This window comes from Quercus robur, chromosome 9 (genome assembly GCF_932294415.1).
Source record: "Quercus robur chromosome 9, dhQueRobu3.1, whole genome shotgun sequence".
NCBI lineage: Eukaryota > Viridiplantae > Streptophyta > Magnoliopsida > Fagales > Fagaceae > Quercus > Quercus robur.
In genome coordinates, this window is record NC_065542.1 from 4,483,198 (window position 1) to 4,499,510 (window position 16,313).

Genomic DNA, 16,313 nt, shown 5'->3' on the forward strand with positions numbered 1-16,313 from the left:
TACATCCACGACAAAAAAAAAAAAAAAAAAAAAAAAAAAAAAAAAAAAAAAAACCTTTGATGACTAATTTTTACTATTACATATGTATTTAATGAACCCATTGAAATGAATTCATATTTGGCTAAATCATGATTGGCAATGGCAACTCAATTAAAGATTATAATATTTATACAACAAAGGAGCATGATTACTTTACATCGCAATCCAAGTATAGATTTAGATACAATAAACCTAGACTAGAGTTTTATAAAAAGCTAGCTTGAACATTGATTAGGATTTGGTCTTAATATCTTTAAAACGATAAATTCTCATAATATATTACATACTTGAGAAGTTGAAAAATATGATGATTTAATTATAATTGTAAAGTATATCATGCATCACTCTCAGTCTTAGCATGCACCTAATGCTAGAGGATAACTCAATGCATGCAACTCGAGCAGTAAAGGTAACTCAACTAACAATATAATAAATTCTGCAAATGCAAAGGGTCAGCGATCAATCGATTCAGAGAAAAACTCAAAGAAAATGAAGGTTGCATGCTGAAAAAACATGTAGTCTCAAATATTATATCCTATCTGTTAACATATATTATGTTATGGGCTTTAGGCCCATTTAGATTACTTGTATAGCACACTTGTACTACACTTTACTTGTACTGCACACATAGGCTTACTTGTACCGCACACATATGTCTCCTATATAAAGGCACTCTTGTATATTCTTTGATTATGAAATACAATACAATTATGTAAGGTTGAATTTAATCAACCATATTGTTGGCTTTATTCCGTGCCAAATTTACTTGTATTTCAGCATTTAGTAATCTTGTATTTAGGTGGGTTTTTTTTGTAAGGGTAGTGAGTGAGATAGAGTGATTGAATGCTCAAGAGTGTGCAAGAAAACAGAGTCTCGCGGCTTGATCTCGCGGGTGAGTTGCGGCTACAAGCCGCCAGAAGTAGCACACGTGCCAAGCATGCCAGAAGTTGAAGCGTCATGCTAGCTGGAGCACTACAGGACAAAATAGGACAACTGGCTGTTCTGTTATCGCGCGGCTGGAACTCGCGACTTAGTCAAGCCGCGAGCCACCCTTGTTTTGAAAAACCTGACGTTTCACATTCTTTTCTCACCCCAGTATAAATACCCCTTATACCCACAAAAGAAAGAGAGTTTCCAGAGAGAATTTTGAGAGAGAAACCCTAGAGTAAAACAAGATTGATTTATCTACAATCTTTACATAAGAGACGTCTCTTCAAATTCCTCAACGCTCTTCCTCTCCATTGTCAAATCCTTGAGAGGCATTTTACCAAAACCTTTTTCTCACCATATCCATTACTGTGAGAGGGCTGTTTGGTGTTCTAGGAAGCAGTTAGGAAGGAACCAATCTACATTGGTTGATGCTATGGTCAAGTAGCGAAATCTGGGAAGCTAGAAAAGAAATAGGTTCGGCGCAACCTTGTTGGAGCAAGAAGCTTGGAGGGCTTAGGTGCACTGGGTAGATTAGGCTTGGAGGGTCTATTACTGTCCATGTATCCCAACTACATTTTCTAGTGGATTGTTTACCGCTTGGAGGCCGGCGAGAGGTTTTACGCCGAGGGCTTCGGTTTCCTCTTCGATAACACATCGCGTGTTATCCTTGTGTTTGCATCTTCTTTCCCTTTTATCTTTGCCTTTTATTATCTGCTGTGGGTTGTGATTTTAAATTGGCTTAGATTGTTTTCCAATTCTGTTTTATAGCTTTTGTTCATTTTTCGCACACTAGTTGTTTGACATAAAGCTTGAATTGGTTAATTTGTAAATTGGGGGTCTAAATGTTCAAAGGTGTTTTTACACTATTTGAATTTTCAAATCATTCAGTATTTCTAACATGGTATTAGAGCCACTGCTCTAACCTTTTCTTAGCAGTCTTGTCTTTATTGGTGTTACTCCATTCTCAACATCGTTTCCGTCATCACAACAGTCGCTCCAGCCTCTCGTCGTTGAACCTCTGACATCTTCCAGCCATTGTCTTTAGGTTCCGAACCTGCAGCTGCTATCGTTGAGGAGTCCTACACCGCACATATCATTGCATGTGTCATCACCGCCGCGAATATTGCTCCGATCACATTTCTAGAGGCATCACTAAGATTGTCTTGCGCCGATCTACCCGTCGGTGAAAGCTTCGCAGTCATCGGAGACCGCACGCGCCCTCACGCACCGCCTGAAGCTTCTGTGTCAGCGTCCCACGTGCCCCATGTGCCACACGCGACCGTCCTCAGCTCCAACTGACATCACCCGTGACATCATCAGTGCCACGTTAGCCTTAGTTGCATCAGCATCTAGTCATCTGCTGACGTCAGTGCCACGCCATCTTGCTGACGTCATTCGCTGACCGTTGACCGCGTTGACTTGGACCGTTGACCGTTGACTTTGACCAACCATTGACTTTTCTCTATGGTTGACTTTTGCAGTCCAGGTTCTCCTCACCCAGTTTTTCGCGTAGATTTCATTTTTGTAGTCTGTTTTTGCATATTGTGTCTCTAAATTGATAAAAATGATATTTTTCTTCCTCACCTCATCAATATTATATTGGAGGGGAATAAGAATTACTTATCTTGGTCTTAAGCTATGCGCAGTTTTCTTAAGGGTTGCATGCTCTAGCATTACTGTACTGGTGCAATCACCATTCCTGTTAAGGGAGCAAGTGAAGAAGATGTTGTCTTCCTTGGTCGCATGATTGAATGGGATAGTCACAACCACATGATCCTCATATGGATTCAGAACACTTCCATTCCTTCCATTTCCAATATGTTGGGTAGCTTTGATAATGCAAAATCAGCATGGGACATGTTGGCCAAAAGGTACTCCACTACTCACGGATCCATGAAATATCAATTAGTGGTTGAATTGCATCAACTCAGGCAAGAACCAGGGCAATCCATCAATGACTACTATGATCAGCTTCGCTTCATTTGGGACCAAATTGACCTTTCTGGTCCAACTTGGGCATGTTCAAAGGATGCTCAGCAATATGCTTCCATTAGAGATGAATTTCGCCTCTATGAATTCCTAATGTCACTTCACAAGGACTTTGAGCCCATTCAAGGTCAGCTTCTAAATCGGAGCCCTGCTCCCTCTCTTGATACTGCTGTGAACGAGTTGGTTAGAGAAGAAGCTCGACTTGCAACCCTTCAAGCTCAGAATAAGCTCAATGTTTTGGCTATTACTCCTTTTGCTCTACCCATAGAGCAATCTCAGCAATCAGGTGATTCCTCTGGCTCTAGCAATCGTCGCAAGCAGACCAACAAAAAGTTCTACAACTATTGCAAGCATCCTACTCGGTAAGTCTACCTGGTAAGTCTCAAGCTTGGCTTTTTGATTCTACCTGTTGCAATCACATGACACATCACTCATCCTTATTCTCCAAACTTGACCCTGCACCACATCCTCTGAATATCCATATAGTTGATGGTTCCACCATGCATGGGAATAGTCTAGGTTTTGTTTCCACCTCCAACCTCTCTGTTCTTGGAATCTTCCATGTACCTAATCTATCCTATAATTTGTGCTCTGTGGGACAATTAGCTGAACTAGGTTATCGCCTTATTTTTTACTATTCTAGCTGTATTGTGCAAGATCTAAGGACGGGGCAAGAGCTTGGGACCAATCCTAGAGTTGGGCGTATGTTTCTTATGGACAATCTTCATCTTCCACCTGTTACTCCTGTTTTCTTCCTTACCATCTCTCACACTTTGGCATTCTCGTCTTAGTTATGCACCATCTTCTCGAGTACAACAGTTAGCTTCTAAGGGTCTGTTAGGTTCTGTGTCCAAAGAAAATTTTGATTGTACTTCATGTCAGTTAGGAAAACAGCTAGCTTTGCCTTTCAATAACAGTGAATCCATTTCTAATAGTATTTTTGAGTTAATTTATTCTGATGTTTGGGGACCTTCTCCTGTTGTTAGTATTGGTGGATCTTGATATTTTGTTGTTTTTATTGATGATTATTCTCGTTATAGTTGGATATTTCCTATGAAATCTCGTTCTGAAATTTTACCAATATACAGCAACTTTGCAAAAATGGTTGAAACACAATTCTCCAAACGTATCAAAACTTTTCGATCTGATAATACTCTTGAATATACTCAATATGTGTTTCAAACTCTGTTACATTCCTATGGCACTGTACATCATCTAACTTGTCCAAGTACCTCTCAGCAAAATGGTTGAGCCGAAAGAAAACTTCTTCATATTCTTGACACTGTTCGTGCTCTTCTTCTTTCTGCCAAAGTTCCTGTCCCATTATGAGGTGAAGCTGCTCTTCATGCTATTCATGCAATTAATCGCATTCCAAGTGCTATCATCCACAATCAGACTCCGTATGAGCGTCTGTTTGGGTCACCCCCTGACTATCATCACCTTCGCTCCTTTAGATCTGCTTGTTTCGTTTTTCTTCAACCTCATGAGCACAACAAACTTGAGCCTCGATCTAGACTCTGTTATTTCCTTAGTTATGGCTAAACTCAAAAAGGGTATAGGTGTTATGATCCTGTCTTTCATCGTCTTCGTGTTTCTCGTAATGTTGTCTTTTGAGAATATCGATTGTTTGTTGAACTTTCTCACTTTCGTTCTTCCCTGACTACCTCCTCTGTTTTAGAAATCTTTCCAAATGAGTCTCTTGTTCCTTCTACAAATACTTTTGATCCTCCTTTGGACTTCTCTATTCAACCTTCAGATATTTTTTATGCTTCTCCTAGATAGGTCAAAGATGAACAGGTTGATGACGAGCTACCCCACCTTAAGCTTGGGTCCTTTGCTCCTGCTCCTCCTGAAAATCCTCCACAAGACATTCCACCTCGCCACTTAACCCGGGTAAGATCCATTCTTGCACATTTACTTGACTATCATTGTTTACACTGCCCTTACTACACTTCACGAGCCTCACACCTATCGTGAGGCCTCCACTGACTCTTTATGGCAGATTGCAATGAAAGAGGAACTTGATGCATTAACCAAAAACCATACTTGGGATCTGGTCACTCTCCCTCCTAGACAGTCTGTGGTTGGTTGTAAGTGGATCTATAAAATCAAGACTCACTCTGATGGGTCCATTGAGCATTACAAGGCTCGTCTTATTGCAAAAGGTTTTACACAGGAGTATGTGATTGATTATGAAGAGAACTTTACTCCGGTTGCTCGTATCTCATCTGTTCGTGCCCTCTTAGCTGTTGCTGCTACTAGTAAATAGGATCTTTTTCAGATGGATGTTAAAAATGCCTTCCTTAAAAGGGATCTGAGTGAAGAAGTCTACATGCAACCTCCTCTTGGTCTCTCTGTTGAATCAAACAAGGTTTGTCGCCTTCAACATGCACTTTATGGTCTTAAATAAGCTCCACGAGCTTGGTTTGCCAAGTTCAGCTCCACTATCTTTCGCTTTGGTTACACTACCAATCCGTATGATTCTGCCTTATTTCTTCGTCGTACTGATAAGGACACCATTTTGCTTCTTCTATATGTGAATGATATGATCATAACTGGTGATGACCTCAGTGGCATTCTAGAACTCAAGGATTTTCTTAGTCAGCAGTTTGAGATGAAAGATCTTGGACATCTCAACTATTTCTTGGGTCTTGAAATTACTCATTCCACAGATGGTCTTTATATTACTCAAGCCAAGTATGCTTCTGACCTTTTGTCTCGAGCTGGACTCACTGATAGCAAGACTGTTGACACTCCAGTTGAATTTAATGCGCATTTGACACTCTCGGGGGGGGGGGGGGGGAACCATTGTCTAATCCTTCTCTTTACAGACGATTGGTTGGTAGCCTAGTTTATCTCACAGTTACTCATCCAGACATCTCCTATGCTGTTCATCAAGTGAGCCAGTATCTGTTTTCTCCACGATCAACTCATTATGATGCTATTCTGCGCATTCTTTGATACTTGAAAGGCACTCTCTTCCATGGCCTTTTCTACTCAGCTTAGTCTCCTCTTGTACTCCGTGCATTCTTTGATGCTGATTGGGCAGGAGATTCCACTGATCGCAGGTCCACTACAGGTTATTGCTTTCTCCTTGATTCTTCTTTGATTTCTTGGCGAAGTAAGAAATAAACCTTTATGGCCTGCTCCAGTACTGAAGCAGAATATCGTGCCCTTGCTGATACCACATCTGAGCTCCTTTGGCTACGATGACTTCTTAAGGATTTGGGTGTATCCACATCCTCTGCTACTCCTCTTTATTGTGACAACCAAAGTGTCATTCACATTGCTCACAATGATGTCTTCCATGAACGGACTAAACACATTGAGATTGATTGTCATTTTATCCGTTATCATCTTGTCCACGGTGCTCTCAAGCTTTTCTCCGTCTCCTCCAAAGATCAACTTGCAGATATCTTCACCAAGTCACTTCCTAAGGGACGCACTCGTGATTTGGTTAATAACCTCAAGCTAGTCTCACATCCACCTTGAGTTTGAGGGGGACTGTTAACGTATATTATGTTATGGGCTTTAGGCCCAGCTAGATTACTTGTATAGCATACTTGTATTACACTTTACTTGTACCGCACACATAGGCTTACTTGTACCGCATACATATGTCACCTATATAAATGTACTCTTGTATATTCTTTGATTATGAAATACAATACAATCATTCAATATTTCTAACACTATCATCTTGGAGAGTTGCTTCCATACAATTTATTGCAAGTTACTTTTCTACGCTGATCTGATTATTTTTACGTGATTTCATGCATATACAGGCAATAGCAGTTGTAAAGGTGTCCAGAATATGCTATTGAAAGGAGGTTCCAGCCTTGTAGATCACGAGAAATTTCCTTTCGTCACCGCTGCTACAGTTTACAATAAGCTGACACATGAACCATAACCAAAAGTTTCCCACTTTAACTCTCACGGGCCCTTACTACTTCATTTTTGTTCAAAGCTTGGAGATAATCCAAAGCACATGAATCCCATAATAGCAAAACAAACTCCGCCAAAGATGGACTATATATGAATGTGTATCCATGCATGGTGCTTTCAACTCGTAAATCAAACTCTAGCTAGGGTTAAGGTTGCACTGAAAAATGAAGGGTTTCAGTGAGTTTACTTTTTTGTCAGTTGTTTTGGTCTTTCTGTGGTTATGTGCTAAGGCTTGCTCACAGCCACAGCAACTCCAAGTGCCTTGTTTCTTCATATTTGGTGACTCTTTGGTGGATAATGGAAACAACAATAGGATTCTTACGCTTGCTAGAGCCAATTACAGGCCTTATGGCATTGACTTTCCACAGGGTACCACTGGCCGGTTTACTAATGGTCGAACTTACGTCGATGCACTAGGTAAGAGCATTGAGGTTAAGGTGATATTAGGAATATTATATATTTTACTTTATATATATGTATATATAAGTTTTATAGATTTTACTGTATTAGCTTTATAAACTAATGTGTTAACTTTTATACACAAAAATAATAATAATAATAATAAAGAAATTTAATTATTATATTGCTGATGTAGTACCAGTCATTTTTATTGTAGTGTTAGTTAAATGGTAAGCTTTTTGCAATAAATTTAGTAATAGTTTTAGCATTTACCTTGAAATTATGAAAAAAAAAAAATGGTAGCTAGAAATGGTATGTGTCAATATATATTGAGTGGGAAGGCTTCACCTTTCCATTTTCCCTAGTAATTTGGTGCTAGTCATGGAATTTAAAAGAAAATTGGCTTGAAGATATATTGTCATGAATATTTTCCCAACTAAAATTTCTATAATACGGTTTATGCTAAGGTATGGAACTAATTCTCTTTTTTTTGAAAATATTTGCAGCTCAACTTCTAGGGTTTCCAAATTACATCCCACCCTATGAAAGGACTAGGGGCGCTGCACTGATTAGGGGAGTGAATTATGCATCAGGGGCTTCTGGCATCCGAGACGAAACAGGAACTAATCTGGTATATATAGAATCAATTACATATAATTGTTGTAAGTGGTAAGGTGGCGGGGGTTAGGGTGGCTTATATATGTGTTACATTTAGGTTCAAGTTGAAATGAGTTAACATTAAAATTCTAACAATTAAATAATTATATTTACCTATTTTTATTAGTTTAAAATTTTTAGACAAGTGATAATTTAACATGTTATCAAAGTAGATGGTTCTAGGTTAGAATCATATTTTCACTCTACATCACATTTTAAAATTAAAAAGTAATCTAGGTCTACGCATGTGACAAGAAATATCAGAATAATGGTTAAATAATTAAATGAAATCTACACCTTCCTATTAGCTTTAACAATTTCAGGCAAGTGGTTTAAAAGCAAAAAAGGTACAAGTGGTTCTAGCCAGAACCATTGCACCTAGAAATTTTAGCTCAACCTGAGCTACTGTAGGAGGTCCTAATGCCTCTAGGAATAAGATATATATGTATGCGTATTATACAATCATATATAATGGAAAGTGAATGATTTTTATGTGATTTATGTATGTGTTTGATAGGGAGATCACGTGTCGATGAACCGACAGTTAGCCAACTTTGCAAGTACAGTGCAAGAGATGAGGAGGCTCTTCAGAGGAAACAACAATTCCCTCAGTAGTCATCTAAGCAAGTGCATCTTTTATTCTGGGATGGGAAGTAATGATTATCTTAACAACTATTTTATGCCTGACTTCTATACAAGTAGTTCAGATTTCACAGTACAAGCTTATGCTGCTGTACTTCTTCAGGACTACTCACGCCAGCTCACTGTAAGTTGGTGACTCCAAACTCTAATCACCCCATGGATTTGTCATACTTTAGGATCATAACAAGTAATATATGGCCAATCCTGATTAGTCTGTTGAGTATCCATAATTGACTCCAAAATTTTGGGTCTAAAGTGTGGTTGTGATTATATTTGTTATTTATTATGTTTATGACAATCACAATGACCATCTACATTTAAAGCCAAAGGTTCAGAGAGCTTCTCTACTTTCAAGTAGACTATACATGTACAACCTTTATATTTAAGGTTACCTTTGAATTCTAATTACCAGCATAAAATGAAAGGTAGCAAAATTATGTTCCCAACCCAGAAGGCAGCTTAGAAAAGGAGGTCAGTGTTGACCAATAACATGAGCCTATTTTGGAAAATAAAATTTGCAGATAGCGAGTGAAACACCAAATGGTTGGGTTCCAAATTGAAGTTCTTGTGATTTGTTAATTATAACTTAAGATTACAGCTTGAAGTACACACAAAAAAGCCCATAACAAACACATTAATACTGGCAATTATGTAACTTTTTTTACATTATTTGAAATGAATTTCCTATCTCTCACTTGTTTAGAGGAATTTAAACATTTGTTCTTTATTGTGCAGCAATTGTATAGTTTGGGAGCACGGAAGGTGATTGTAACTGCAGTTGGCCAAATTGGTTGCATACCATATCAACTTGCAAGATATCATGGTAATAGCAGCCGCTGCAATGAAAAAATCAATACTGCAGTCTCTCTTTTCAACACAGGGCTCCGGAAACTTGTTGATATTTTCAACGGAGGCCAGTTACCTGGAGCAAAGTTTGTGTACCTAGACTCATATCAGAGCACAAGCGATTTATATCTGAATGCATCCAATTATGGTAATCTACTTTGCACACATATCCAACCATAAACATTGAGCAGCAATTATCAATTTACTAATTGTACATTCAATGATATATGTCAAAATTTGGACTTATCAGGTCTGTTGTTGGTGCCTAAAACATGATTTTTTTGATAGCTATTATATTAATATTCTTTGATCATATCCCCTGTTAGATGTACCAGGGCCCATTGCGCCCAAATGTGCTCCTAAGCTCGCAATTTTTGTAAGCTCATACTTGCAGGATAAGTAATCTAGTCCTAATAGGATCATAATAGGGTTAGGCTAGGTTCTATATGAATATATTCCAGAGTCTGTGCTATATATTGCCTATATGCGGTACCCACAATGGAAGTATTTAAACTGTCCATTATGTGGTATTGGTATAATTCCATGTGGATATAATGTGGAATCTTCACATATGAATGATTTTAATTTTTGCTGTGAAGTACAGGGCAAAAAGTTGTTGGTGATATATTCTACATCTTGATAAGTATAAATATAGAACTAATTAAGCTAAGCATTCATATTCCAAATATAATAATGATTCACAAACTTATTTTAGAATGTATGACTTCCAACCTTTATTAGTCAGTTAAAATGTGCTTCTAACAGAATAGTAACCCATGATGTTTTCATGCACTAACTTATTTAACTATGCTTTCAAAATTTTGGAAATGGTACAGGATTTGAAGTGATAGACAAGGGATGCTGTGGAGTGGGCAGGAACAATGGGCAAATTACTTGTCTTCCTCTTCAACAACCATGTCAGGATCGTCAAAAGCACTTGTTCTGGGATGCCTTTCATCCAACCGAGGTGGCAAACATTTATTTCGCCAAGACTTCATACAGTTCACAAACAAAGTCGTACGCATATCCAATTAATATACAACAATTAGCAATGCTCTAATAGATTTGGAACTCACTCTGTGTCTCCTCTGAATTGGTATTGCTAGTACTGATGTTCTTTATGCCTAGTCATTTTCTGCAAATTCTTGCTTTTGTAGTAAACTCATGAATGTACTTGCTTATTAAATCATCAGCTGAATTTTTCTGTTCTACTTAATGAAATTAAGTCAAGTAATGCCCATCTTATAGATGTTTGGACCATGTTGTCTAGAAATTTCACAGTTAGAGATCAATGCAGAACCTAGACAATGCTAAAATTTTCTTTAATGCTCATACCATTGGAATATGTGTTCATACCGGCACAAGTGAGATACTCCTATTAGAACATACATTTGGAAATGGAGTTCATTTAATTGGGAAATGTAATGTTAACTTATGAGGATTGAATGCTATACTTGTCCTAAACAGGCTAGGATCCATCATTTCTATTTCATGATTTAGATTCAACATTGAAATCAAAAGATGTATCTAGTGTCACATTATTTAAAGTTTAAATGACACAAGAATGTAGTATATACACTATTAGATACAAGAACTAAAATTTGAACCGTAAAATAAAAGTTTGTGTCAAGCTGAAAACCTTACTGATATTTAGATTCAGTTGATTAAGAGGAAATAACCAAACTAATTAAGCAGTTGTAAACAGAGCAAAAATACCATCAAAACCAATTAATTAAACTTGTAATTATAGTAGCAGTACACCCACAACCGTTCTCTGATTCTTTCTAGTTACTACTTCCAATGCTCAAGTGGACATAGGAAAATTCTGAATATAGAAGCATTATAGATTAAGGATACTATATTGCATGACTTTAAGCTAACTAAAAACTAATTAGCATCATTATCAAGACTTGCAAGCTGCTCTATGTTCAATGGATAAATCTGGCTTTGGTCTCCACTGAAAGCCTTCCTTGCCATAATTACGTTCACTTTTTCTGTTGGGTGGAATGCGTCCCAGAACACATATTGCTCTCGGTTTGGACATGGTGTTTGGTATGGAAGACATGTTATCTGCCCTCTGTTTCTCCCAATGCCACAGCATCCACGATTTGTAACAGTTAATCCTAAAGAATACAAGTAATACAAATAAGTTAATATGATTTTGGAAAATAGCTAAGTTTCACCTAGAAAATAGCCAATGTGTGACTTAATACATCCCCCCACAATACAAACTTATCCAATTCGATTCATATAATCCGGCATCACATAATATATCTCTATAGTGACTCCTAGAAAGAAAAAAGTTTCCAAAAGTAATTATGAATTGGTTGTTAAAATACAAAAATGTTAAAAAGAATAAATAAATAAAAAAAGATGAGAGAGAAATAACTCGAGGGATTAAGGTAATTACCAATTTGGCTTGAACGACTTGTTTTTACATTTTTATTATTCAAATATATCCATTGAAAATACATATAGAGAAAATAGTAAAATAGGATAGGAAAAATATGATAAAATCATGCATCAAAGATCGTTTGGGTATCAAATTATCAAATACATGTCCTTCATGCTTGGATTAGTTTTTAAGTAGTCCACAACATATTGATGACAACCCCTTTCATTTTATAGACTAATTTAACACCCATAAAGTCACAATTTTTATATAGATGTAAACAATGGTAGTAGAAAGTACGTACCATAAGATCTAGAATTGGTGAGGACATCTTCAAACATACTAGCAATGTCAACGTAAGTGAATTTGGATCCTGGTAGATTGGTACTGAGCTGATTGATCATTGTCTTCACATTTGCATTGAATGGTGCAACAAGCTGGTTGACTTCGTCTGAGCAACGTCCAGCTGGGTTTTGGGCCAAGATGCTTGGAATGCAGCCCATCAACCCAAGCCCAGCAATTACAAATTTCCGGGCTCCCAGATTGTATATTTTCTGTGTAAGTAATAAGTCACATTCACAAATGGATTTAGATTAATACCACTATCAATCAAGATACTCTCAGTCAATAAAAATAAAAAATCAAAAATCAAAACACTCTCTTAAGCCTTCAACAGCCAAATGTATTTAGGGTGGCCCATTTGCTAAAAATGAAAAAAAAAAAATAATAATAATAATAATAATAAATAATAACAATTATACCTAAAATAAAGGTGAGACTTTAAAAATTTATGCATAAGCAAACAAGTAATTTAAGTTTCTAAGAAAGAAGAAGCTAAACTAGAAGTAATAGGAATCGAGTTTTTAGTGATAGTCTAGTAGTAGTGACATTTTTTGTTGTGTCTTATTGTGGTTCCAATTTCATATTTCGCTCACTATCTACTTATAAAAACTAATAGGAATCACTAAGCTTATGGGTGACCTAGTTTGGCAAGCCATGTAAAGCTTTACCAATTATGACACTATTCTAACCCATCTTATTTTTTATTTTATTTCTCTTTTTATTTTGAGTATCAAATGGTAAGGATGTGTCAAATAGAAGTACAAATGTTTGTTGAGGCTCCAATGGCTTAAAAAAGATCACAATTGTGTTGTTAAAGAATTATGGATGGAACATATATTGGTTAATTAACTCATATTTCGAAAGATTTGAAGTTCCAACTCTTTTAAAATATCCATATGTAAATGTGATTTATGGAGGATTACAACTATTAATTACAAAGCTTGTGGGTGTTTTTGTATAAGAAAATAATTGCAAACAATTTAAGTAAATCTTACAGTGAGTTGCTGGCTATATTGTGTGACCAAGAGATCAGCAAATTGCTGTCCATTATACTGATTCCGGGTTGGGAAATTAGGCATAAGGTAATTATTTAGGTAGTCATTGCTGCCCATCCCAACAAAAAATATGCACTGTCCGATTGCCCGAGACACATCATCAGCCCCAAGATTGGCTGTTATTTGATCAAGGGTGGTCTGGAAGTTGCTGATCTGTTGATCAAACGGTATGCGACTCATCTGATGAAATAAATGCAAAAATTAGCTATTAAAAAAGAAAAATGCAAAGACCATTTCTTTCAATGTAAATGAGGGACCGTTTTGATTTTTCATATTGCTTGTTGCTATTTAATGTCTACCATATACATAATAAGGCACTGTGAGTTTGCCATGCATTTATTAGTGCAATGGCAATATCACATGTAGGTTGGCTCTATTATATGGTTCAAGAATTGTGAAAAGTATAAGATAGAGGTTCAAGATGGTAGTATAATTCTTTCTCAAAAAAAAAAGATGGTAGTATAATTGACAAACACATCAAATCCAGTAGTAACATGTCCAAAAATAAATAAATTAAAGTATGCATGCAAAACATAGTGCCACATTGAATATAGAAAAACATGGTGCATACAAAGTTTCCGCCAGTGGCATCAAGGATTCCAGCTGCCGCAGAGGCATAGTTGACTCCATGAAGCATTTGTTCTCCTGAAGCTTGAGAGAATGAAGGAATCAAAGGAAGGCCAAGAAGCTCGGCTGCAAACATGTACAATACACCAACATTTGTGGTCAATATAGGAGGAAATGAAAAGGAAAAACATTTAGTAATATGCAATTAAAGAAAATACAGTTAACTATAAAACTCACAAAGAGGAGCAAATCAATATAATTAGTTTATTATCTTTTCCAAAGTAAAGGGAAAATGTAATTGGTTTCACAAAAGTTTTTTTTTTTTTTTGGTTTCCTTTTTTGTTCACATAAGTCAAAAATTTGAGGGATATACTGTCTTTTTTCCCCCTCTATGGAATATTATTCCAAAAGCCAAAATTGTCCCTTTAGTGCATGACACACAGAGTAGAGCTGTACTCAATAGCAACAAGTAAAAAAATAAATTAAGTAAATAATTTGTAGGTGAAAGTGATCACATTTATAAAAGGGATAGGTTTGGTAGGTGCAAAGGAGACATTAACTAGGAGAGCATTTAAAAGTTAAGAACATAAAAAGAACCATGTGACATTAATTCTTCTAAATGCTTTCCTTTATAAAATTTGTTTAATTGGCATAAATTTCTTCTTCGTGGAATCTTCTTTGGCTATCAACTATCTATTGGTCTTGACCAAAAGATTTATAGTTCAACTTCAAATAGTCTACTAGAGGTCTCACCCATGAGAAAATTTTGGGTTTGAAATTTGAATTCCTCACTCCTACTTGTTGTAAGGGAAAAAAACAATTTTGTATTTTTCTACTGGTCTAAAGAGAGAGAGAAAGATCCAAAGAAAAATTTAAGAACAATAAACCATATTAAATTGAACTAACAAACATTGATAGATTCCATGACATTGCTTCTTAGGCTTCATGTGATCCATGGCATCCTAAGTTGAAGTCTCTTAACCAGTATCTTAGGGTCAACATAAGATTCCTCATGGTAATTAGTAACTACTCAGTGTGTGTGGACTGGAACAGGAAGACCACACTCACTCAGAATAGTTAAGTGCTCTTGGACACCCAAAAGAAGTGAAGAAAGCTCTGGTTCAACATTATCTAAATTCATGACAAGATTTTACTTGGTATTGAAACACATTCAAAGGTGAGCTAAGGTTCAAAGTCAGCTAAATGCATGACAAGATTTCAGTTAGTATTTAAACACAAATTCAAAGGACAAACACACACATACACACAGAGAGAGAGAGAGAGAGAGAGAGAGAGAGAGAGAGGGAGGGAGGGAGTACCTATTTCATCAACCATGGTATATCCATTGGAGAAACGACCAGTAGGGCCACCATTAAAATCAATGCCATAAGGGAAATAGTTGGCCTTAGCAAAAGATGGAAGATTGTTGTTATTGCCATTGTCAATGAGAGAGTCTCCAAATATGAACATGGCAGGAACCTTTGCACTACCTTGGCCTGAAACTGAACTCAACACCATGAAAAAAACAAGCAATGAACACAATAACAACCTAAACTTAGCCATGAACATAGTTTTTGTCTATGTATCTGTGTATAACTAAAACTCTTTGTGAGAGACAGAGATAGAGAGTTTGTGAAAGTTGATAATTTTATGACTGAATGGGAAGACGAAGATTTAATAGACATGGTAAGGTGGTAGTTGAAAAGGTAATAAATGCATTCATCCGTTCTCTTCACAGAAGTAATTACTACACACTCAGAAGCAACCAACTTGTGTGCAGGCATCTCTTCATTATTTACCTCTTGCCCTTTTAAACTTACTCTTTTTATTTGCGTAAAGTTTTTATATTTTTCCTTTTGCATTGAGATTTAAATTTTAGAGAGGGAGGGACAGGTCTAAAAAAGTAACAAGTTTTAAAAATTTAATCAATTCAAGTCCTTTGGATAGCATAGACTTCATATTTAACGTCTTTTCTTCTTTTAGTTTTTGGCAAACCAGCTAAGATCTAACTCATTAAGGCCAATAAGGCACTTAATGCCTTTGGTTGGTTCAGGCTTTTGCTTTTGTTTAGTATTCCAATGCATTGGATCCACGATACGTATCTAAAAATAATTTCGTGTTAAGGCTAATACGATTGTTAATGTCTTGGTCGGTTTTGCTTTTCTCCAATGTTACAACTATAGGATACTAAACGTACACAATACGTATCTAAAATTGATCATGTGACAATCCTGTATCACATCCAATGTATTATTTTTATTTTTATTTTTTTTTTAGAGAAATCCAATGTATTAGAATATTGGACAGAAGCCATATCTTATACTAGTAGGATAACAAGGACAGAAACAAATGAAACGTTCTCATTTCTATGATCAGTGGCTTTTTTAGCGCAGACTTACATTAGCTTATAAGAATTAATTCATTTTAATTAATTACAAATTTAAGGATTATTAAATTTTAGTCATATATACTATTATCAGTTTCATATTGATCATTTGGCGTCACCTACC

The 16,313-nt window shown here is 36.4% G+C and overlaps 2 protein-coding genes across 2 annotated transcripts; one reads left to right on the plus strand and one right to left on the minus strand.

Moving 5' to 3' along the window:
- Positions 1-6,994: 6,994 nt before the first annotated feature.
- LOC126698253 (GDSL esterase/lipase At1g33811) lies at positions 6,995-10,696 on the plus strand. The gene is made up of 5 exons (XM_050395357.1): positions 6,995-7,320; positions 7,809-7,933; positions 8,477-8,725; positions 9,337-9,595; positions 10,284-10,696. Exons 1-5 carry the CDS (start codon positions 7,068-7,070, stop codon positions 10,505-10,507), a joined length of 1,110 nt encoding a protein of 369 aa, XP_050251314.1. The 5' UTR covers positions 6,995-7,067; the 3' UTR covers positions 10,508-10,696.
- A 464-nt stretch (positions 10,697-11,160) lies between these two features.
- LOC126698254 (GDSL esterase/lipase At1g71691) lies at positions 11,161-15,446 on the minus strand. The gene is made up of 5 exons (XM_050395358.1): positions 15,123-15,446; positions 13,808-13,929; positions 13,177-13,416; positions 12,144-12,393; positions 11,161-11,570 (listed from the first exon to the last, which is right to left on the minus strand). The coding sequence occupies exons 1-5, from the start codon at positions 15,370-15,372 to the stop codon at positions 11,335-11,337; spliced, it is 1,098 nt and encodes a 365-aa protein (XP_050251315.1). The 5' UTR covers positions 15,373-15,446; the 3' UTR covers positions 11,161-11,334.
- Between the last annotated feature and the right edge of the window lie 867 nt (positions 15,447-16,313).